General features: G+C 41.0%; 3 protein-coding genes across 3 annotated transcripts in view; 2 read left to right on the plus strand and 1 right to left on the minus strand.

Annotated features, from left to right (window-relative positions):
* Positions 1-23,575, plus strand: part of LOC307125013 (E3 ubiquitin-protein ligase TRIM35-like) — a 302,217-nt gene that overhangs the window by 187,940 nt on the left and 90,702 nt on the right. The gene's annotated exons all lie outside the window — the stretch shown is intronic.
* LOC307125062 (tripartite motif-containing protein 16-like) lies at positions 2,397-13,758 on the minus strand. The gene is made up of 7 exons (XM_079814676.1): positions 13,633-13,758; positions 10,934-11,520; positions 10,278-10,373; positions 9,955-10,188; positions 9,727-9,877; positions 9,557-9,616; positions 2,397-3,602 (listed from the first exon to the last, which is right to left on the minus strand). Exons 2-7 carry the CDS (start codon positions 11,051-11,053, stop codon positions 3,061-3,063), a joined length of 1,203 nt encoding a protein of 400 aa, XP_079670802.1. The 5' UTR covers positions 11,054-11,520; positions 13,633-13,758; the 3' UTR covers positions 2,397-3,060.
* Positions 22,425-23,575, plus strand: part of LOC307123008 (uncharacterized protein) — a gene marked incomplete at its 3' end in the record, with an annotated part of 84,428 nt that continues 83,277 nt past the window's right edge. The window contains exon 1 of the mRNA XM_079811379.1: positions 22,425-22,546. The remainder of the gene's footprint in view (positions 22,547-23,575) is intronic.

The following is a 23,575-nucleotide window of genomic DNA, read 5'->3' on the forward strand; positions in this document are numbered from 1 at the left end:
CATGGCGCTAGCAACGCCAAGGTCATGGGTTCGATTCCCAGGGAAAGCAAGAACTGACAAAAATGTAAAAATGTGTATCTTGAATGTAAGTCGCTTTGGATAAAAGCGTCTGCCAAATGCATAAATGTAAATGTAAATGTGAACCCACCATTTAAGCAACCCGCCCCCGAATTGGTGCTAATTTGAAAGTGAAAGTAAAATGGCATGGCCATTCATAACGGCGAGTGTCCACTGGAGCAGAGCGAGCGATTTCAGTTCATTCCTATGGAAGCTTTGAATTAACCCTAAAGCCGTCTTCTGGACAAATGAGGGCAAAATCTATTTAATTTTTTTTAAATACTTTCCTTAATCTGAGCGGTACAAGACTTGGCTACTTTTCCTAAGTTTGCCACCTGAACACATACAAAAAACTGACTCGATTCTACAATGTTAAGTGCTTGAAAAAAAGACGTCCTTAATCCCGCCTTTGTGGACAAAAATGGGCACCCATAGAGGAATGAATGGAAAAAACTGTAATTTCCAAGCATATTCTTTTTTATTTGTCAAATAGAAATCAATAAATCCAACACAATGCAGATCATACATACACACAAATGAAGGAGTGAGCCTATACAACATTCTCAATGTGGCAAACACTCACACACACACTGTTACGTGTTTAAAAGATGTTTAAAAGGGATGACGCGACATTTATGTGAGATGTGACTGTTGAGGGGTGCAGGTAGAAAAACATCCAACAACCTGAATAAATGACATTAAAGTAATTTATTCCCAGGAAAACAATACCACAAAAATCACCATAATGAAAAGTAACAGAACACGAAAAAAATCAAGAATAACAAGAGAGTCGCTCAAATCAATGAAATAATCAAAATAAAACCCAATGATTACTAACCCAACCTCTAATACTAACTATCAAAGAAAAATGCAGAAACCAAACCGAAACCTTCAGCGTATGCGACGCTATAAATAAACTACACTAACTACCAAACAAAATTACAACTGAGAGCGATCTCTCTTTCTAACTAAATAACATTAGAGAAAACTACCTATCTAAATGGAAGTAAATAGACAAACAACTAACACGAAACAAAGAAATCCGACCTCCACTGACGAGTTATTTCACCATGTGTCTCATACGCGTGTAACGCTCTGATCTCAAACACCTGCCGGCAATACAATTATCGCAACCACTCTCAAACGTGACAAGTCTAACTCTAACATAGCAACGAACAATTAGGATACTTTGACAGTCACAAATATGACTAAGCAAGGTCTTCTCATAACAATTAGGATACTTTGACAGTCACAAATGTGACTAAGACAGAGACAGCAATGAGTGAGAGTTCGCGCTGATCTGCTCACTGGCCATCCATGGGAAACGAGGCCTCTTATCCTGCAGGCACGTCCGCCGATTGGCCGAACGTCAATCATTACGTATGACGTAGTGACGTTAGTAATGTTCGTCCGTAGTGAGGATTCCCTAAAGAAATTAACAAAACAGACAAAAAGTGGAAGAGAAACAAACACCCTCCAAAACATGTTAATGAAAACACACGGAATGTAACACACGATAACCTGCCAAATGCATAAATGTAAATGTAAATGTGAACCCACCATTTAAGCAACCCGCCCCCGAATTGGTGCTAATTTGAAAGTGAAAGTAAAATGGCATGGCCATTCATAACGGCGAGTGTCCACTGGAGCAGAGCGAGCGATTTCAGTTCATTCCTATGGAAGCTTTGAATTAACCCTAAAGCCGTCTTCTGGACAAATGAGGGCAAAATCTATTTAATTTTTTTTAAATACTTTTAAATACTCTTAAATACTTTTAAATACTTTCCTTAATCTGAGCGGTACAAGAATGTAACACACACACACACACACACACACACACACACACACACACACACACACACACACACACACACACACACACACACACACACACACACACACACACACACACACACACACACACACACACACACACACACACACACACACACACACACACACACACACACACACACACACACACACACACACACACACACACAGAGCCTATAACAAAGTGAGTTGTATTTTTTATATTTTTGTCACATAAAAAACAGCCACTCACACATACACAAAAAAAGGAATTAAATGAGCCAATAACTGGGCAATTTTTAAAAAATAAAAAAAAGTTAAAAAAATTGTTACAACATTGGTTTACGGAGTTCAGCCCATATGCAGCCATTGAGTTCTATTGCCATCTAGTGGCTATTGATATTTTATTAAATCTGCCCTCGGGTCCAAAAGGCACATCCAAGGAAATCCCACTTCTCTGACACCAAATTGAAATGGCAGATTTAACTCTATCACTGAATAAGAGACAAACCTCTCAAATTGTCTTTGTAGATGGTTTATTATTTTGCAAAAGAAGAGTCAACCGTCATCCAGTCATTCCAAGAGTGGCTGAAGAGTGTATCCTGTAATCAAAACATTTTCCCTCTCCTATATACTGTCTCTAACCCCCAAGGTCAGCACTATACTTCTGTTATCCTCCACACATGGTAAGAATTTTAAGCACATACCCATATGTCATACTCTTTTACCCTTGAACCCTCAGATTTAGGTACACGATAACCTTTAGGTTCACAAACGGAGACTCCAAGTCTCCCCAGTTATCCCGATTCTCACTTGTCATCTATATCTTATACTTTGAGGCCCCTCATCTCTAATGTTTCCCCTGCTGGCTTTAACTCAATTCCATGTATTGCAAACAAAACGCAATGTTCTTTCAAGTATAACTATTATTAGTCTTCCTGGTAGAGCCTAAACTAAAAGCTATAATTTCCACGAAAACATCCATGGAAATCCCCTTTTTGGAACCTTTATTTTTCAGAGTGTATCACACTTTCAACATTCATTATTAGCTCTTATTAAATTGATTCAATGGGAAATTTTACTCTTAATATATCTGTGATTATTTGACATTCACTGGTGTTTTTTGATTAGAAAATAAGCCCCATGACATCTTATTGATACTGATTTATCATGTAGATTTTTTTGTATGATTTACTTGGTCAGACGACACAGTTTCACCCTTGAGTGTAGATATGGTCCAATCATGGCGTAGAGCGGCTGAGTGAATGTGGTCTGGACTGTGTGGATGAGGCTCATTGTGTCTGAGACGCTGTAGAAGGACAAAATCCCTGCGCTGTGATCCACATACACTCCTATTCTACGGCTGGACACTACAGGGAGTTTAGTCTCGATGTTATTGTGCCAGAATGAGCAATAGTTGTGAGAGCTGTACAATCTCCAGGACTGATCATTACATCCAGCATCAATCTCAGGATCCTGTCCTTTCCTCCTGATGCTCTTATATGCCACTGATATATCCACTCCTGATCTCCCATCACTGCCGCTCCACTCCACCTCCCAGTAACAGCGTCCAGTCACACTCTCTTTGCACAGTGTGTGCCACCAACAATCAAATCTGTCTGGATGATCAGGATAACACTGGCGTTTTATAGCAACAGTGACCGCTGTGTTTCCCTCAGAGAGAATGAGCCTATCATGCACGGAGTTAATATCCAGAGTCAGCAGACGGGAATCTGGTGGAAATAAACAAAATAATCCATGACCTATTATAGTTTTATAATGATAAAGTTGTTTGTCTGTCTCTCTGACTGGTAAACTCATCAATGGAACTTCAACCCATTTCAATATTAGGTAGAATTTAATTTAAGGCTGCAATGAATCTATGCATTGTGCAAGACAAGTATAGAGTAATTATTAGGGGTGTAACGGTACACGTATTCATACTGAACCGTTTCGGTACAGCGCAAGCAATCTTTCTGCAAAATTCTTAACAGTTAACATCCGGCTTCATTTAAAGTGAGGAACACACTTCAATCCGAGTTCCCACACGAACATATTAAGTATTCAGTCCATTTTATCACCAATTTCAAACGATAAATTGCCGTTTTGACGCTCTTTAATGTGACATGACTGATCACAAGCGGCCTCACGACAGATCATCTGTGAACGCGATCAATCATCTCTTCCTAAAGAATAAACATGAATTAACATCTGAAGGTATGTTGAGGATACATTACAACTGTCACATTATATGTGGTGTAATCGCTCAATCAGTGTTTCAACGGCGGAAAGACGTCAATATAACAGCTTGTAAACGTCATGTAGCATCGCATTTACCTCAGAAGTCAATCAGTGTCCACAGCTGTTAGTTCACTAGAGAAATCAACTCTTTCACTGAATATATGACCTATATTAGCCTCATTTTATTCTACTGAACCTGTTAGTGATGTCTTGATTATTTAATGTATGTTTAAATAAACCATGAAAATGACAGTCACTGTGTATAAAAGATTATATTTCAACAACGAATTGGAGAATTTTTTTTATCCACCTGTTTCCGGGGGGCGCTAATGTAATTAAGAACGTGGGTACAACTTCCGATGAGGTGGCGGAAGTAGTATTCCAATGGTATTTTGTGTGCTAGTTAGGAATGTTTCAGGAATGTTTATGTTTTAAGGAATGTTTCGTTTGAGTGTTTTCTTTAGTTGCGCTCTTGACAATTTACTTTTTAATATTAGTTTTTCTTTGGCTGCTCCAACTTTGTGTTTATAATGGCAGGAGAAATGGCAAGATCATTGGCAAGGTTTCAAAATGATCATTTTTACTTATTAGTACATTTATTAGTTAATTAATAATATCAATACAATAAACAATACAATTTTCGGGTCCTTAATTGTCCTTCCTTACTTTACTGACCTTCCACCAAAGTGCTGCTGCATGACTACAACAGCATCCTGGCCCTAATTCATGAACAACCCGCTGTCTGTACTTCACCTGTCACTGATGCTAGCACCCATGCCTTGTGATGGGATACGTGTAGGCTCAGGCTCAGCTCAATGTCCGCTTTTAGATCGTTTCCGACAGATACTGATACGCCTCTGAGCTTTTCAAATTGCTCATCGCCTTACCATCTCAGGCTACTGAATCTAGAAAATAGCTTAAAATGCTACTGTATGTGATACAAGGCCCCTTCTTCACGTCACCAACTACCGCGGAGGGTAAAGGTACTGTTGTTTCACCCTTTTGAAAGTTAGTTGAGGTTGTGTTCCCACATCATTAGCAAATTTGGATAGCTTGAAGGACTGTCAACTGTTGAATGTCAATAAGCTTTGTTTCCATCCACCTATTTTTATGCGCATTTTGGGATAACGTTATTGCATCAAAAAAAATGCTGAATGGAAACGCCAAGATGCGAATGAATTCTATAAATGCACATAAAAAATGAATGCAGTCGTTTGAGTCGGATACATTTTCTATCTGATTCGAAAACGTGCGCATAAACTACGATGGAAAGTCCCGCTTGTTTACTTCGAACCGGAAGACGCTCCCACTTTTGACGCAAGGCTTCATGGGACGTAGGAAACTTGTGGATAATTAGATTTAGAAGTTATTGCAAAAGTTGCCTTATGTGAAGTTTACATGTTTGTGTACTGTGTTATTTGAGTGTTGATTATTATATCCAGGGACGTCGTTAGGCCTATTTTAGGGGGGCTGAAGCTACCCCAAAATGTTCCTAAGCCCCCCTAAATGATAATTAGAACAACGATAACAATTTGATTTATCAATAACTGTATCCTCATTCATATTTAGACGCAACAAATTATAAATATCCAGCTACAAAAAAATAGCCGAAAAGTCGGAAGTTGGACAGAAGTACGAGTTGTGCTATCAAGATGATGCACCGCGTCTCCTTGCATTGGTGTGAACTGTGGCAGCTTTCAGAGCGTTGCAGACCGGAGCGCTACTGCCTGGACTCGAGGATTCATTTCCTCTCGTCGTTACCAAGGTTATAATCGTTAACAAAAATGAACGAAAAAACTAAAACTCGGTGGGTTGTCGTTAACTGAAAAAAACCAAAAAAAACAGAGGCATTACACAAAAAACGATATATCTAACCAAATCTGTAATGTGTGTTTGGCAAAACTAACTAAAATAAAATTATAGATTAAAATGTCCTTAGCTGTCGTCTTTATCAATGTCTTTCATAGAGCAAATAACGTTCAGCTGCATTTCCTTTCCCTGCGTCTCTCACTCACGCACGCCGCGCCCCACACACACACACACACACACACACACACACACACACACACACACACACACACACACACACACACACACACACACACAGCCCATCCCCTCCGTGCGAGTGTTTGACGTTGAAACTAGCAAGTTCGCGAAAGGTTGGTATCTCGTGAACACCTTTACACAATCACACATTAAAAAGTGGTATAAAAATATTTTTAATTCAGGATATAATTTTGTCAGTGTTAATGTCGACCCGAGAAAGCGATTGCTACTTTAGAAAGTTAACTAGTCACAAGTTTGAGGTAAAATGCACTTGGGTTGTCGACGTCAAAACACTATATAAGCTGTGATTCAAATATTAAATAATGTTATGTCATTAGGCTATTGTAGGCTATAGGGTAAATTTAGTATAGGGTGTGAAAATTGTACAGCTGTGGCATTTGTATAGGTTTAGCTCAATTTAGGTTTAGCTGTATATTTGTATTTTAGCTCAAATGGGTTGAATACATGCGGTTCTGTGTAATTAAATAGCATTCTGTGGACAACTTATATAGAGAGGAATTAGATATTGTGTGATATTACTTTATCATGTACATGAGCAGACAGATAGCATTTTCATTGTTTATAATAACTCATCAGGAGCAAAGTCTGGCCTAAGTAAATTCCCCCATGCAGCTTTGATGTGTCTAAAAGCTAACATTACAGTAACTTTTCTTTAACAGAGTAGAAATGGATGAAGAGGATTTCTGTCACATTTTACTTGTTAACATCTTGGTTTCTTGACTGGTTGTTGACATAAGTGTAGCTCTAGATGTGAGTGCAAAGATTTTGCAAACGCAAATTACAAATACCCTGGGGGCTAAGCCCCCCCTGTCTTCCAATCCTAGTGACGTCCCTGATTATATCTAAACATGAATATCAGCTGAATTTAGGCTAATAGTTTGGGCTCTGTTGTTAACCTTTGATATTAATGTGTAAGTAAGGGCTCTCTATATAATTTACAGCATTATCTTCAATAAACTTTTAGTTATAATTTAATTCATTTAAGGACAGAAACTTTTTTTCTCAGTAAACGCTGTTTAATAAAAATAAATAAAAAGCAATTTTGTAAAACCGAACCCATACCGAACCGTGACTTCAAAACCGAGGTATGTACCAAACCGTCAGTTTTTAGTACCGTTACACACCTAGTAATTATGTAACAGTATTTTATTTTAATGTTAAAATAACGTTACTTGTGTTACAAGCATGAAATATGATTTTTATACAAATGTGAAACCTATAATATTAATGGGAGTCTACTGTTGCTATAGTGATGAACAATTTGTTGTTTATGTGGATATTTAAGATAAAAAAAATAGTATATATTCAGTTTAACAGCATTAGGTTCAAGAAGTTAAACTGTGTATCTGAACTGCGCACATTTTGACGCTTATAACACGTTCTTAATTATGAATGGGTCAAACGTGTGAAACCTCCTAAATCCACTTAAATTAGTGTGGACTGCTCTCTCACTGAATCATCTGAAGAGATTTTTGTTGCTTTTCGCAGTTTTCAGATTTTAAAAAACGTTTAAAACGTCTAGAGATCGTTCTACATTCGTGTGATGCTCCAACTGTTGCTCCGGAAGGTGCGTGATAGTTAGGCTAAATGCTTATTTAACTTTATAGTGTTAAATAACAAACCCTTTGTGAGGCCCGTCAGATGAAATCCTGCAGTCGTCCATGCTTTCTCTGTCCATGCAATAAATGCACATCCTTCAATGAGCGCCGCTTTCAAGCGTATTTACTTGAACTTCTTAAAATCGATGGTTTGACCCATTTCAGAGGCGGCCAAAATCACAACTTGAATGGACTGAATAAAGCGCTCTACAAAATTGACGTTCGATGCGGCGTGGATGACATGCACAGTCTCACGCGCTGAGAAATATTGCAAGTTATTGCATAATACATTTTTAACAAGCAGAATAATACAGCATCGCGATACACATAGTCTCGTTTTAAGCTATGTCTTTTAACTAGTATAGTATTTCTATGGACAAAAACATGAACCTTAACTATTGGTGAGGAAACCAGAAATAAAAACCTTGCCGCAAAGAGAGCCAATCGGAAGGAAAAGGCATCATCGTTCAACTGCACAAAATGCAGCAGAGATTGCCATTTAAGAGTCTGGCTTTAAAGCTACACTGTGTGATATTTTCCCCCATCTAGCGGTGAATATGACCATCCAGTAAATATTAGTTTCTGTTCCTCCCAATTCCGATTTCGTTTTAACTCCTATGGTGGCCGATTTAGTCCAAGATTAACATGGCTTCCAGTTCGACCTCGTCCATTAGTGTTGATTTGCCTGTTGTGTTGCCGTCTAATTCTCTTTTTCGCTTCCTTGGCGACTCTGTTACATATCCTCGATAATAAGAGTGATCCTCCATCAGCAACAGACTTTCAAAAAGGCTTTCAGGTTTTCATATAGCAGTCTCAAGCAATCCCCCTCTTCACATTCCACACGGTGCCATCAAGTGTTAAAACGTGAAAGGCGAAGCTTGAATTTACGAGTATGTCCCTCTTTGGCTAATGTACTTTCAAGATGGAGGGGCAACATGGCGACTCCCATTCGAACCCCTCACCCGTATGTATTTTCAATGGCATTTTATAAACTTACGAGAATACTTTATTACTTGAAAGAAGTAAATATACATTAATGAGCACATATATTTTTGAAAGAACTAAGTGTTTTTAGCTAAGAATAAACTAAAAAAGTTACACAGTGTAGCTTTAAAGCCACTCGTGAAAGGTGCAGATAGAAAATCCCCAAACTGGAAGCTACACAATCGTCTCCCGAAGACGGAAGGATGCCGAAGAGAGGTGCTTAGAAATAATAAGAAAACCAGGAATAAAGTAATAATATCTGTAAGGTAATATAGTAAAGTGAAAGAGAAAGTTTGATCTCAGAAGCATAAATAAGAAACTATAAAGAAGAGAGTGGACCAATGCAAAAGTTCACGTTTTGAAGAAGGAGTAGCCGAGCAGTCTGAGTGTGCGTTAATGTAATGAGTATGACATTTCTTATGTATTCTATATTTCATATATAATACAGAAGGAATATATTTATATTGTCACATATTTTATATCATAAATAAAAGCGGCAATTCCTTATGTAGTATTTCATATATTTTTAACATATTTCCACAATATATTTTCATTTATTTTTCTATATATTTAAACCATGTAACATATTGATCATAAATATATGGAAATATATTTTTGTTCTGTAAGACAAGTGACACCACATGATTATTTTCATTTACTTGCATCCCTTGTATTTTAAATATACAAAGTAAAAAAAAAAAAACTGAACTGAATGACAACGTTATTTTAGCATAAAACAGTCAAACTCTCCAACTAGACTGGATTTCAGACGTGTGTGTGTTTTCATAGTAACTCACACTGTAGAAACTCCTCTCTGGTCTGATATTCAGGAGCCAGAATGACCTGGACGGTTTTCACTACGGAAAAACAAAACACATCTGCAGTTTAATTCTCACAAATAAATAAAACTATTTATACATTTAATGAATGGTGCTGAACTCATTTCTGAGAATAAATCAGTATTTACCTCTTCCAGATATCTTTTCTGTCTCCTCGCTGCAGAACTGCTGCAGTTTGTCTCTGAGTTGAGACACAGATTTCACTACATCATCAAAAGACAGACGAGAACTGACAGTGAAGCCGTCTGTAGATCCAGAGAGAGAGACAGACGACAAACTCTACACACACAAACACAAACTCGCTGTGATTCCAGAAGCTTGTTAAAGTCCTCAGTGTTTGAGAAGATCTCTGTTACCTGGAGGAAATGAACATGATCGTGTGTGTGTGAAAGCTGCTTCAGCTCAGCGTCTCTCCTCCTCAGATCATCGATCTCCTGCTCCAGTCGCTCCAGTCGTTCTTCAGCTCGACTCACTGCAGCTCGTTCCTGATCTCTGATCAGCTGCGTCACCTCAGAGCGACGTCTGTCAATGGAGCGGATGAGCTCAGTGAAGATCCTCTCACTGTCCTGCACTGCGGTCTGTGCAGAGCGCTACACACACACGCACACACACACACACACACAAACGCTGGAGGAAAGTCCAAAATGAGACTCAAACTTCTCTTCTTCTCCAGACTCACCTTATGAGACGCCACAGCCTCTCTCAATGCCTGAAGATCTTTCTCTCTCTGCTGGATTCTCTTCTGGGTGGTTATCTGTGTTTCCTCAAAATGACTCTGCAGGAATCAGTAATATATGATTAAATCTACTAGGGATGCACCGAATCCAGGATTCGGGTTCGGATTCGGCCGAATATTGGGCTTTTTGACGAATAGTAGTCAGAATAATAATAATTACCAAATTAAGATGACAAAACGAAAATACACTGAATCCGTAAGCTTTGAAGAACCGGAATCGGTTTTTTTTGTTCCGTGAGTGAACAAATAACGCTATACAGCAAAATTTTCTTAACCATGCATCAAAAAAGCGTTAAAAACATTTAAACCTTTTAACTGATAGTATTAATCGGTCAAAGTTCTTACTTTCGGTTAACGGTTAAATCGTCAATAGCATCCCTACACTGCTGTGGACGTTGTTCACTTAAATAATGTGTTTACTGTGATAATGGACTGAGGATGGGAGAAGGATTCGGTATTCGGCTTCGGCAGAATCTTAACCAGTGGATTCGGTATTCGGCCGAACCCCAAAAATCTGGATTCGGTGCATCCCTAAAATCTACACTACCGTTCAAATGTTTGGGGTTGGATCACTCATGAGATCCAGTATGAAGCAGTACCTGTTTCTCTGTCCTCGCTGCTGTAGTTGATACAGTGTCATGATGTTTGTGTTCATCCACCAAACAGCACACAGATACACCGCTGGTCAGTACAGCAGTAAATCTCCAGCAGTTTATCATGTCGAGAGCAGATCATCTCCTGCAGTCGTCCAGTGGCGTCCATCAGATTGTGTCCTTTACTTCTGAAGAGACTCTCGTGCTGTTCAAGGTGATTTTGACAGTAAGAGCTTCGGCACTCCAGACACGACTTCACTGCTTTCTGTTTTCTTCCAGAGCAGGAGTCGCACGGCACATCTCCAGATCCAGTGTGAGGAACAGGAGCAGATTGGAGTCTCGTCTTCTTCAGTTTCTCCACCATCTCAGCAAACACCACATTCTTACCCAAGGCTGGTCTTGGTGTGAAGGTCTGTTTGCATAATGGACATCTGTAGACTCCCTTCTGATCCTCCTGATCCCAGTAGTCTGAGATGCAGCTCATACAGTAACTGTGTCCACAGGGAATCGTCACTGGATCCTTCAGGAGATCCAGACACACTGGACAGGAGAACTGATCCTGATCCACTGAAATACTGGCTTCTGCCATTTCACTGTATAAAACACAGACAGCAAGCAGTTAGTTTATGCATGGCCATTACACATCATTACACTTATCACTAACAAGATTGACTTTATTTCTGTCATACATCTACAAAAGTTCTTGAGAATTAACAGAAGTTTAGATGCTGATGTTTTAAGGAATGTTTCGTTTGAACCATTATGGTGATCAGTGTTTTCTTTAGTTGAGCTCTTGACCGTTAACTTTTTAATATTAGTTTTACTTTGGCTGCTCCAACTTTGTTTTTATAATGGCAGGAGAAAATTTTACCTGTCTCATAATAGGTTTTGATGATGACATCATCTGTTACGGCCATAACCAAATAATATGACTCGTTAAACTAAATTAAATAGGGGTGTAACGATACTCGTGTCACGATTCAATATGAATCCCATTGCATTATTATACATTATATTCTACATTGTATATAGTCGTTTAATGTAATAATGTACAATCACACTATTAAAACTAAATTGTGATCTGATGATTTAAATTATGTTTGCGCTTTCACGAAGGCATGCCGCTTTAAATGATCTTTGCGCTTTGATTTTGAGGAGTGCCGTTCTAGCGCGTGCACTTCAGATGATCAATGCAATCAATCACAGCTCCAATCGCAAGAAACCGCGTCAAAATGCCCACTCTCAAACTGTAAATGTTTAGCTGATCAAAGAACTTTAATTCTGCGCGTCATTGTAAATCTGTTCATCATAAACCATCGTTCGTGTCTCTTCAGAAGACTTGGATTTGGATTAGACACTCGATTAGTTCTTTTACGTTGCCTTTATGACATTTATTGGATCTTTTAAGTTTGAGAGGAATGGACTTTAAATGGAGGAACAGAAATCTCTCAGGTTTCATAAAGAATATCTTCATTTGTGTTAGGAAGTTAAACGAAAAATGACATGGTGGTGAGTACATGATGACAGATTTTACATTTGTGGTAGCCTACATTTGTAAATTTGTGTTTGGGTGAATTATACCTTATAGATAGGCTGACTACAGCAAGTTGAGCCTTGGATAAAACAACTGTCTATCGCGAATCATATTGTTTCCATCAACGATACATATCGTCACATTTTTAAATCGCGATATATCGTTTAGCGATATATCGTTACACCCTTAAAATTAAATAAATAATGGATCCGGACCGAACACATGAGTGAATCACAGACACTTGATACTGTTTCAAGATGCCATGCACGCCTTCATTTACTATTTCAATAACGGAAAAGACAACTTAAACAACCAGAACATACAACCAATAGCTACATAATGGTTCACATAAACTGTTGACGAAAACCCATCGAATACAGAGAAAATAAACAAATCATCAACAATGATTAAAGCATTTACATTCTGGTAACATTTAGCGAGTTTTTAATCCCAGACCTCTTTAAAAATACTGAATGAAAAAAAATGTCTCATGCACAACTATTAAAATAGATAATTTATCTGCTTATGAATTGAAATACATTTCTTACAGTTCCTTTAACTTTTAATATCCAATAATGATATCCAATATGCTTTTGTTAAAAAAATTTTTTTGTGTGTGTATAAATTCTGTATAAACGTGTCGTGTTGAGAAGATCTTTACTACATGTATCATGATGTGTTCTCTGTCAACTTAGGTATGGCAGTAAAGTTGAACAATACCGACTGAAAGGGAACCAGAGTTTGCTAAATATACACTCAAAGTTGGCAACTGAAACCGGCTTGGTGGCTTCGTGCAACAAGGCAACATTTATAGCGAGAGTTGTGAACCTGATCTCCAGGTTGGATTTGTATTTGTTAACTCTGACACTCAGTTTAACTTTTTACACCAACAGCACATGCGCATTATGTCTGAGCTAAACACTTTAATTAGGAATATAACACCTGTAATACTGTCAAACGAAACATTTAGAGTTTAGTGTACTACTGACATTAAATATTCTAATACATAAAGTCCACTTTTCTGTAACTTATAAGTTTAGAAGGTAAGCAAAACCGAAACCAACACAACTAAACAAACATTCAGAAAGAGAGTCTTAAAACAGCGCTAAAACACACAATAAAGTGCAAGAAGACACGCATGTGAACTCACAGCTGACTCGGACCTGCTCACCTGTATCTGGAGAAAATCACCACAAACTGCGCTTTCTACGTCTCTGTTTACTGCGAGTACTGTTGTCTGTTGTGTTGAATGACGGACAGATGATTCTGACACTCTCTACTTCCCGTGAAGTGCTCTACATTCAATTAAAGTTACATACACTGAAACAAGGTTTTCATTCATCCAATTAAACAAGTGTAAGGGCAATGTTCACATCTATATTTTAAATATAATTACATTTTGTGTCTTTATTAACATGTGTGCATAGTTTCCCCCTTGGGTTTTAGTTTTTAGTTCATTATTTCCTCTGAGCTAATTCTGTTGAAAAAATACACTTGTGCATATGCATTTTGTTCTTGTAAGATTATATAATGTTAAATTGTGTACAAGGATCCATTATCTCAGTGTTGGTCTCCCATGTGATGTTTTAAAGAAAACATATCTGTCCTTATTCCAGCCAATCCTTGAATATGCAAGCCCAGTTTGGGGTGGACGATAGACGATACACTCTAAAAAAAATGTGTTAAAAATGATACATGTTGTGTAGATTTTAACACGTGTAGTGTGTGTGCTCAGGGAAAACACATGTTGTGTAGATTTTAACACGTTTAGTGTGTGTGCTCAGGGAAAACACATGTTGTGTAAATTTTAACACGTGTAGTGTGTGTGCTCAGGGACGACACATGTTTTGTAGATTTTAACACATGTAGTGTGTGTGCTCAGGGACAACACATGTTGTGTAGATTTTAACACATGTAGTGTGTGTGCTCAGGGACGACACATGTTGTGTAGATTTTAACACGTGTAGTGTGTGTGCTCAGGGACGACACATGTTGTGTAGATTTTAACACATGTAGTGTGTGTGCTCAGGGACGACACATGTTGTGTAGATTTTAACACATGTAGTGTGTGTGCTCAGGGACGACACATGTTGTGTAGATTTTAACACGTGTAGTGTGTGTGCTCAGGGACGACACATGTTGTGTAGATTTTAACACATGTAGTGTGTGTGCTCAGGGACGACACATGTTGTATAGATTTTAACACGTGTAGTGTGTGTGCTCAGGGACGACACATGTTGTGTAGATTTTAACACGTGTAGTGTGTGTGCTCAGGGACGACACATGTTGTGTAGATTTTAACACGTGTAGTATGTACAGTATTTACATTTACAGTATTTGTTAATCTTTGTTAACATTAGTTAATAAAAATCCAGCTGTTCATGGTTTGTTCATGTTAGTTCATAGTGCATTAACTAATGCTAACAAGATTAATAAAGTCATGTATTAGTAAATGTTGGAATTAACAACAAAGATAAACAAATGCTTTATAACCGCAGTTCCCATTCAGTCGGTCACGTTCGACGTACGTCGGACGTACCGACGAATTGGGATCACTTCTGGGAGCCCCTATCAGCTTCGAGCTATCTAGAACCGGCCAATGAACAATTGGCGTGCGAGATTTGCATCTCGCGCTCCGCCCCGCGCCGCGGGTATAAACAGGAAGCGAGAGCGAATGCACGCTGTCATTCACTTCGGAGCCACACAGGCGTATGAAGGACTCACTCTCTTCATTCAAGACGAGTATTTTTCGCTGCTATCAGCAAGACTGTCTACAGACACCGGAGAAACCAGAGGAGGACGCGTGTTGGAGAAACGGCACCTTTCAGTGGGATCGCGCTGAACTCATCGAGCTGCCTCTGAGTGCAGAAAAACTGCTGTTATCACAGCAACCTGTTGGTCTGGGTAGAGCGTTTTCCTGCTGAGTACAGGCACGGGCTGCTCTAACAATCCCGTGCGCTGTCGCGTTTCCCCCTGAGTGCTTCAGCACAGAGCGTTTTCCTCACAAAAGAGCTTCACGGGTGACGTGCCGTCTTTTTCAAGATGTCTTACCACCCGTGCGTTTCTGGATGCGGTCGTTCCCTGTCCCCTGCTGACGGTCACAATCGCTGTCTCACGTGTTTGGGCACACAGCACGCTGAGGCGGCGTTTGTGGATAGTTCATGTTCCCACTGCGGGAACATGACTATCTCGGAGCTAAGATCGAGACTCTCCTACCTCCGGGCTGGGGGAGTCCCCTTACCCATCCCACGAACTAGGTCTACCCCTAACCCGGGTGGACCTGCTTCTTTGGATGGCCAGGGTGATCTGAGGATCACGTTTAGGGCAAACCCGCCGAGTGAATCTCCGCAGGCCCCTATTCCCTCTGCTCCGCAGCCGGTAGAGCCTCCAAGGGAACCCGCTGGACCCTCCCACGGGAGACCAGTGGTGACTTTTGGAGCTCCAGCGGACGAACAGATGTCGATCGCTGCATCGGAGGGGGAGTTTCAGTCCTCGGAGGATGAAGGGTCAGTTGTACTGCCTCCCTCTGGGAGAGTGGCAACGGCTGCCCCGGACCCTGAGATGGCTGCTATGCTTGCCCGGGCCGCCGAAAGGGTTGGGCTCGAGTGGAACCCTCCACCGTGTCCCGAACCCTCTAGGTTGGACGATTGGTTCCTCGGGGTGGGTCGCGCTGGTTCTCAGCGTCCCGCCCCGACACCTTTCTTCCCGGAGGTGCATGAGGAGCTCACGAGGTCGTGGACGGCACCTTTTTCTGCCAGAAACCGGCCGAGTGACTCCTCCCCCCTCACTACCCTCGACGGCGGGCCAGCCAAGGGTTACGTGGGAATCCCGCCAGTGGAGCGCGCCGTCGCGATGCAACTGTGTCCGGCGACCGCCTCTAACTGGCGCGGTGACCCACGTCTCCCGTCCCGGGCCTGTAAGTTCTCTTCCGGTCTGACCGGGAAGGCTTACAAGGCCTGCGGACAGGCTGCGTCCGCCTTGCATGGCATGGCGTTGCTTCAGGTCCACCAGGCCCAGGCACTCCTTGACATGCACGAGGGTAGGCCTGACCCAGAGCTCCTCCGGGAGCTCCGGACGGCGACGGACCTCGCCCTCCGGGCGACGAAAGTCACCGCCCGTGCCATCGGTCAGGCGATGTCCACGCGTGTGGTCCAGGAGCGTCATCTCTGGCTGAACCTGAAATTGATTAACGTAATATGTGAAACATTAGAAAGCTAAGTATGCTTATTTTGAAGACAGAGAGCGTGCGAGCGGGGTAGGAGCTCACTAGTCGTTCTCTCGGTCACTCATTTAACCCAAGTGCAGCAGTCATCTGTTCTTCATCACTCATAAAACACAATAACTGATCAAATAAGGCTTTGGCGGGACAAAAATTTGTTTTGGCGGCCGCCAAAAAATTTTCAATGTAGGAAAAACCCTGCCCTCGGGTCGGATGCCCTGGCCCACAGCTGGCCCCGGGAAGACAAAGGATGCGTTTCCCCCAGTGAGCCTTCTTGCGCAGACTCTGTGCAAAGTCAGGGAGGACGAGGAGCAGGTCCTGTTGGTCGCTCCGTATTGGCCCAACCGGACTTGGTTCCCGGAACTAGTGCTCCTTGCGACAGCACCTCCCTGGCCCATTCCTCTGAGACAGGACCTCCTGACTCAGAGACGGGGCACCCTATGGCACCCGCGTCCGGACCTCTGGAAACTCCATGTTTGGTCCCTGGACGGGACGCGGAGGTTCTAGGTGACCTACCGCAAGCGGTAGTTGACACCATCACTTCCGCTAGAGCCCCCTCTACGAGGCGCCTCTATGCGTTGAAGTGGAACCTGTTCGTTGACTGGTGCTCTTCTCGCCGAGAAGACCCCCGAAGATGTTCGGTCGTATCTGTGCTTACCTTTCTACAGGATGGGTTGGAGCGAAGGCTGTCTCCCTCCACCCTCAAGGTCTATGTCGCCGCTATCGCCGCTAATCATGAGCTCGTAGATGCAAAATCTCTAGGTAAGCACGATCTGATCGTCAGGTTCCTTAGGGGAGCGAGGAGATTAAATCCACCTCGTCCTCCCTCCATACCCTTTTGGGACTTAACTCTGGTGCTAACTGCACTACAGAGAGAACCTTTTGAGCCTCTGCAGTCAGCTGAGTTGAAAGTTCTGTCGTTAAAGACAATACTCCTGACTGCGTTGGCCTCCATCAAGAGGGTAGGGGACCTGCAGGCATTTTCGGTCGACGAATCGTGCCTGGAATTCGGGCCCGGTAACTCTCATGTGATCATGAGACCCTGGCCTGGATATGTGCCCAAGGTTCCCACTACTCCCTTCCGGGACCAAGTGGTGAGCCTGCAAGCGCTGCCTTCGGAGGAGGCAGACCCAGCCCTAGCTTTTCTCTGTCCCGTCCGTGCTCTCCGGACTTACATGGACAGAACGCAAAGCTTCAGGACCTCAGAGCAGCTCTTCGTCTGTTACGGAGGACAGCAGAAGGGAAAGGCTGTCTCCAAGCAGAGGATGGCCCACTGGATAGTGGATGCCATCGTCTTGGCTTATCAGTCCCAAGACGTGCCCTGCCCGCTCGGGTTAAGAGCCCACTCCACTAGGGGTGTTGCCTCTTCCTGGGCGCTGGCTCGTGGCGCCTCGCTGACAGATATTTGTAGAGCTGCGGGCTGGGCGACACCTAACACGTTCGCTAGATTCTATAGCCTCCGTGTAGAGCCGGTGTCTTCCTGTGTGCTCACTTCCCATAGTCAGTAACACCGAAGTACCCGTTCTAGTGTCGGCTTGCTGCGCCATTCCCTCCCCTATGGTAGACGGATGCGTGCGCTTATTCTGCTCCAGTCGAGTTCCCCGGATCGGCGAACCCTGTTGAGTCCTCCGCAACCCGCGGCAGTCGGACGTGGCGGAGCGTTCGACGCCAGGTCTAACACTCGTATGCATTGGTGGAACTTGTGTTAGGCTGGGTTCCGTATGTAGTGACCCCCACGGCGGTCCCATATGTGTATTCTTCCACGGTACGGCTCCCTACGGCGAGCCCGTGTCTTTCCCTCGGCAGAGTTCCTCTGCCGTCCCAGGTACGTGTTGTTCCCCCTCCACGAATTGGCCGGGGCCACCCCTGGGACTTCCGTATGTTGTGCTGCCCACGGCCAGCCCATACGTGTATTCTCCACATGTTAACTCCCTCTGGGCATGATGTGGCTTCCGCAGCTGCCTTCACAGGCACGCTTTCCCAGCGTTATCCAATACAGTCAGCTGAATGGGTCTTGCGGAACAGCAGCTTTGACTCTCCCTGCGTGAACCTACCCGCCCGCATCAGATCGGGGTCCGTGGGGCTCATCGCTGGGCGCTGGAAGTGGTAGTAACTATGGCGTTTTCCATAGGGGATCCCAATTCGTCGGTACGTCCGACGTACGTCGAACGTGACCGACTGAATGGGAACGTCTCGGTTACGTATGGTAACCCTCGTTCCCTGAAGGAGGGAACGGAGACGTACGTCCCGTCGCCACAGTTGCTGTACCATCACTGCAGGTCGAGCCACTACGTGTGGCTCCTCAGTGAAAAACAGCGTGCATTCGCTCTCGCTTCCTGTTTATACCCGCGGGGCGGAGCGCGAGATGCAAATCTCGCACGCCAATTGTTCATTGGCCGGTTCTAGATAGCTCGAAGCTGATAGGGGCTCCCAGAAGTGATCCCAATTCGTCGGTACGTCCGACGTACGTCTCCGTTCCCTCCTTCAGGGAACGAGGGTTACCATACGTAAACGAGACGTTCATTATTAGTTCATGTTAACTAATGAACCTTATTGTAAAGTGTTACCATTTTGGTAACGCTTTAGATTACGGCCCGGAAAGTACTGCGTAAGTAAAGAGAATTTACAGCATAACTTTCAGTAATTATAGTGTAACTATAAAGTAAGCACGTGTAGGTATAAGGGAACAATATGTAATACTGCGGGAATAAAGGGGAAAGACAGGAAAGTGTCTTTTTTATATAAAAACAACACTTTTTTTAAAAAATTCTATTTTCTTTTGTTTCGTGTAGTTACAGGGTAAGTATGAATCTGTCAATTAAAGTGGTGCTTGTTCCCCTCTTGTTTCGTGTAGTTACAGGGTAAGTACAATAAACAACACATACAAAATCTGTTATCACTCGGAAATATTTATTTGACAAACAACTAAATCCAAAACAGATTTGACACTTATTCATTTTTTTAAATAAACTTTTCATTTCAAATAATAACATCCGGACAGAAAGAGGCACGTTTTGTCCCTTTTTTTGCTTCTCTTGCTTGTCTTCCTCTTCATGTTCTTATTCTTCTTTATTGTTATTTCCATTGATGGATCTTAAGAGGAATCCCAGGTTTTGCAGGTATATTTGTAATGATGTAAAAATGCTATTATTTTATTTGAAAAAGTTAATAATTGTATTTTATTGACAAAATATTGTAGTTTGTCTTGGATAGTTTTGATTATATCAGATAACAGTTTAAGCTGTCAATTGGTCATGCTACAACATACCCCTCACGTGTTACAATGAACCCCACCTACGGGGCATGTTGTCACATTCACTTCCATTCTTTCGGGGTAAATCAAGAGAAAAGTATACAGTACACTGTATTAATGAAACAAAAACCACATAATTATACTAGACGTGTGTGGAATTAATGTGGGGGAAAACATACTCTGAACCATGGATTTACTCAAACTGAGAAAGTCAAAGAGCATTAGGTTATTTTTTATTTTATTTAATTACAAAGAAGGACTGAGATTACAATCAGTAAGTTAAAGACAAAATAAAAAGAGAGAACATAAATAATTTAAAATATAATAATACACCCCATAGGTGTTACAAAACTAGGTGTATCAAAACTCACGAAGGCGAAGGAGAACTTGGAACAGGACTCTTTAATAATAAACTCACAGGGAACACTCAGAAACATCAGTTAACATGAACGTCGACTGACAAACACTGAGGAAACACTGAGAACTAAATACACAGGGATAACGAGGTGAATAGCAGGACACAGGTGATAGACATAACTAATTATACAGACTGGGGAGAAACTGGTCACAGGGACTGTACATGTAACAGTAGGAAGAGTTTTTCTCAAAGTTATTAAACCATAATCTTCCAGTAAGGAGTGCAGATAGAATGCTTTGGGGTTTTTCATCTGTCTCAGTGTTTCTAGATGTACTCGAAATTCCTCTTTAAAAAACAATAATCGTGGCGGGGTTTTGAAAAATGTACATTTGTGTACGTAAAATTTATTACATAAGATACCTTTTTATCCTTAATTAACAAACCACATTTAACAGTTTCCCATGACATTGTCAATGTTGTAGATATTCCTTGTTGCATCCCGTTGAATGCATCTTTCCAGAATGTGTAAGTTACACAGAAAAAACAAGTATTGAAACGTTTCTATCTCTAACTTGCGTATTTGGCACAAGTTTGAATCTCCTACATTAAATATTATTCTTAAACATTATTTTGCAGGGTAGCCTATCCTCCTGGGACCCAGAAAAAAAAGTTTTTTGAATTTAGTATTTTTTTTATGTCAGTACATTGTTTAGAGCATAAGAAACAAATGGAAAAAAAAAAACATTTTTGAAAAATGATATTTTATTCATATGTTATGATATGTCCTCTGTAGTTGACTCAGTTGTTAAAAAAATTAAATGACATGAGATTGCATGTATAGGCAAAAACAATGGGATTTATTTTTAATTCACCAATACATTTTTAGGTTTCAGGGTTTTTTTTTAAACAAACTTTATTTAAAGAAGATGAAAGATATAATGAAATGCATTCATACACCATTTTACTTTATTAAATATGTGGGTAAAATGACAAGATTTTCCCATTCAATACAATGCATCTGTTCACTGCATCTCATTTGCATATTAATGTGTTCTTGGTGCAACATGTAATGAAATAATGGGAGGAAAAATTGGCAACATTTTCATAATAATATCTAATATTTCATAGGAATATTGATATGTAATTTCTTTCCCTGTTCACTTGTTATGTCTCCAAAATGCCTGATAAACATGATTTAAATCCTGGTGTCCACTACAGTGGACATTTATGAAATCAATGCCCTGTTTTGTAACAGAAAGTCATATTTTGATTAGAAACCCCATAACATTTTCCTGAGATGTTGATTTATAACAAACAATTTGAAAATTAATCCGATTTAAATTATAATAAAAAAACATGATCATATTTCCATAAGGGTGCTAAACATTAATATCAGCCGTTTTTAAAGACCAAGAAGAAGTTGTCCTGGTGAAACCTCCAAACATTTGGTATCCCTGCAAAGCCCCGAATGTGCTCTTTACAGGACATCCAGACTGTGACATGTATGATATCAGAGAAATTCACTAAAACATAATGTCCACTACAGTGGACAAAAGTCTATTCTTGGGTCCCAGGAGGCTATATATGATTCATAATTTTGAAGTGCACCTCTTTACATTTTAGAAAAATGAAAGAAAATTGGTCCTTATTTCACACACTTCTTTCTTCTCATAATGATGTAATAAGTTCTCTTTACAGGTCCTGTGAAGCATTTTTGTCTTAAACAATTCCTAAAAAAAAATCATGTTCTGTCACCACAGCTTACATTATCTATTTTAGGTATTATCGTTGAATATTTCAAGTGTTCATTTATCAATTTAATCATCTGTATTGGGATGTTCTTGATTGTTTTTTCATACATTATAGAGGTGCAACTTAAATTGTATTTACCACAAAAAGCATCATGACTCAATATATTCCCTAAAAAGCGTTAGTGACCATACGCCTTTCTGCCACCATTCATTGACAAACAAGGATTTCCTATTCACAGTTATGCACCTGTTATTCCAGATTGACATGTTATGAGGACTAAAATTGTGCTTGAAAACCAATTTCCAATATAATGATTCTTGTTTATGGAAGGCAGAAAGCTTTACAGGGAGTTTAAAGAGTGGTGGCCCGAACTCCTCCCCCAGTGCGTAAAACACGCAGCGCAGACGCGGCCATGCGGGATCGGCAGTGTAGTTACAAATCAGGCTGGCTGGACTGTTTATTCAACTTTGTATAAGTTTTCCCCAGTGCGTAAATGATTACAGGTGAGTTTTCATATATAATTTGCCTTTGTAATTTCCATTATTGCGAGATTTGCCTGTAAAATGACCGCATCACAAAGTGAAACCAAAAATTATTTTGAGAAATAATTATATTTCTATTCTATGTTCTATTCTAAATATTCTATTAACTTATTAGTTAGCTAGAGATCACCTGGTTTGTTCAAGATTGTTTGAAAATGTCGAGTTTGATGACATGTCCTTTCTTGTAATATCGATCGTGCGCGTAATTGTTTACATAATTATTTATTAATATAATCAGCACGCCGCTAACCCATGTATGTTAGTTTCTATATTACTTAATAACTGAATGTTTGTGTCATTTACTGATATACTTAACTGTTTTCCCTGTTTTCCTTGTGTTCATTATAGACCACACTTGTGTGAAGTAACACACCTTATTTTAAACTGGGATTCCCTCTCGTGTTTCTCTTACCGGGAACACACACATCCATCTTGGTAGCAGTATACCGGAACCCACTGAGCGACCCATACACTCTCAAAAAAAAAAAAAAGTTCAAAATTGTACCTTTTAAGGTACAAGTGGACGTCACTGGGGTGGTATCCTTAAGGGTACATTTTTGTGCCTCTAAGTCAGGGGTAGGCAAGTTCGGTCCTAGAGAGCCGATGTCCTGCAGAGTTTAGCCCCAACCCTACTAAGCCACCACCAGGGCTGGACTGGTAATCTGGCATACCGGGCATTTTCCCGGTGGGCCGACGCACTTTGGGGCCGATACAAGGTTATTTATTTATTTAATTTTTTGCCACGGACTGGCCCATCATGCAGGGACAGCGGCCCATTGGTTGTCTTCTGAATTTACAGGCCAAAGCGAGAGAGACCTTCCCTCCTCCATAGACTGTGTCCATATTAGGCGCTGTTTAAAAATTTGGGCGCATGAAACTGCAAAAGGCGAATATCCGCGCAACAGCGCTGCCGAACGTGCGCTGCGTTTCTCCTGCTATATGAAGTGATGAACCGGCACGTTGACTCCGAATGTTGTTTCATACAATCGT

Source organism: Gobio gobio (assembly GCF_949357685.1).
Source record: "Gobio gobio genome assembly, chromosome: 1".
NCBI lineage: Eukaryota > Metazoa > Chordata > Actinopteri > Cypriniformes > Gobionidae > Gobio > Gobio gobio.

What these genes read in the sequence shown, in the direction of transcription:
- LOC307125062 (XM_079814676.1), bottom strand. Translation starts at nt 11,053, where the DNA reads ATGATAAACTGCTGGAGATTTACTGCTGTACTGACCAGCGGTGTATCT. An exon ending in CAGCGAGGACAGAGAAACAG is followed by an intron (nt 10,374 to 10,933) that starts GTACTGCTTCAT and finishes TGATTCCTGCAG; the next exon opens with AGTCATTTTGAGGAAACACA. An exon ending in AGGCTGTGGCGTCTCATAAG is followed by an intron (nt 10,189 to 10,277) that starts GTGAGTCTGGAG and finishes GTGTGTGTGTAG; the next exon opens with CGCTCTGCACAGACCGCAGT.